At 62.7% G+C, this 1,582-nt stretch overlaps 1 protein-coding gene across 1 annotated transcript in view; it reads right to left on the reverse strand.

Moving 5' to 3' along the window:
• Positions 1-1,582, reverse strand: part of LAMC3 (laminin, gamma 3) — a gene marked incomplete at both ends in the record, with an annotated part of 11,366 nt that overhangs the window by 4,492 nt on the left and 5,292 nt on the right. Inside the window, 6 exon segments of the mRNA XM_010023403.1 lie at positions 38-81; positions 173-351; positions 432-574; positions 658-766; positions 1,109-1,354; positions 1,437-1,582. The exon segment at positions 1,437-1,582 is cut by the window's right edge and continues 18 nt beyond it. Of these exon segments, the coding sequence (XP_010021705.1) occupies positions 38-81; positions 173-351; positions 432-574; positions 658-766; positions 1,109-1,354; positions 1,437-1,582 (867 nt within the window).

The raw sequence follows: 1,582 nt of genomic DNA on the forward strand, positions 1-1,582 counted from the left end.
GGTGGGCCCGGGTTGGCCACCCCAGCCTGTTTTTTGCAGCCATTCCTCCATCTCCTGCAGCCTGGCCTTCAGCTGGTCAGCCTGTAGCAAAGACATGGGGGGACATAGGGAGACAGTGACGCAGCGCTGGGGCCGGGGTGCTGCACCCACCTTGGCAGGACACTGGCTGTACCTCATCCTTCACCAGCCCGTAGCAGGCAGGACACTGCTGGCAGCGGGAGCTCGGTGGGTCGGGGAAGAAGTTGGCCTGGCACCGGTCACACTTGTAGCCCACGAAGCCGGGGCGGCACAGACACGTGCTGTTCTCGTGGCACTGCGGCGTGACGGAGCCCAGCGGAGAGCAGTTGCAGGCTGCAGCGGTGGCAGAAGGCATCACACCATGGCTGCCAGCCCCGGTTCAGGGACCGGGGCGCAGTCCCCATCCCCGTTACCTCGGCAGCCCCTGGCAGAGAAGCCGAAGAAGCCGTGCTGGCACCGGTCGCATTGCTTCCCCGTGACACCAGGCTGGCAGGAGCACTGCCCTGTCAGTGCGTGGAACCCGCTGTCCTGTGACCCCATCGGGTGGCACTGGCAGCTGAGGGGATGAGTGACGGATGGATGCAAAGAGCAGATCTGCAGACCCAGAGTCACTGCTGTCCCCTTGCAGCCCCACATTACCTCTTGCACCCCACGGAGGGCTGCAGGTTGTAGTAGCCGGGCTGGCAGAGCCCGCAGGTTCTGCCCGTCACATGCGGGAGGCAGGAGCCATCGGGGTTGCAATCACAAGCTATGGGAGACAAAACACTGCTTACATCATGATATGGGACTGACAGATGGGACAGTGGGAATGGGGCACTGAGGCTGTGCCCCCTAAATGCGGAGGGCCATGTCCCCCCATCAAACATGGCTCAGAGTGGCTGACCCCTTGCAGAAGAGAGTATCTGCAGGAAAGGACAGCAGCGGAGGAAGTGGGTAAAGACCATTTCTAGGCATTTGGGACCAACCTTAACCATTCCACAGCCCCTAAACCTGTTGGGCATCCCCCTTCTACCCTCTGCCTCCACAGCTGGGAGGACACTGGCTGCAGTGGGACCCAGGGAAGCAGGGCCAGCCCCAGGACCATACGTACATGCACACTTCCCAGCAGGATTTGCAGCCAGCGCATCCCCATAGAAGCCCGGCCGACACCTCTCACAGTGCTCGCCCGTCGTGTTGTACAGGCAGCGCAGGCACCGGCCGGACACAGGGTCACAGTTCCCCACAGCATTGGGATCCACGTTCCCATGGCACTGGCAAGGAACACAGGGATGCGCGGGACCCCTCTGCCCCAGGGGGTCCCCGAAATATCCATCATCACAGAGCTCGCAGCGTTTTCCTGGGGAAGGTGAAAAGGTGGGAAGGATCCAGTGATGCCAGCGCTGCCCACTGCCCCCTCATCCATCTGTCCCAAGCCTCACCTCTCTGCCCTGGTGGGCAGTGGGTGCAGACAACCTCCCCGGTGCTGGGCACCTCGGTGCAGGGCGAGCCGCCGGGGCAGGGGCACGGTTTGCAGTCATCAGAATGCCCTATGAAGGGGTTGCCATAAAACCCGGGGCTGCAGCGC

Source organism: Nestor notabilis, unplaced genomic scaffold, assembly GCF_000696875.1.
Source record: "Nestor notabilis isolate BGI_N333 unplaced genomic scaffold, ASM69687v1 scaffold17480, whole genome shotgun sequence".
NCBI classification, from domain to species: Eukaryota; Metazoa; Chordata; class Aves; order Psittaciformes; family Psittacidae; genus Nestor; species Nestor notabilis.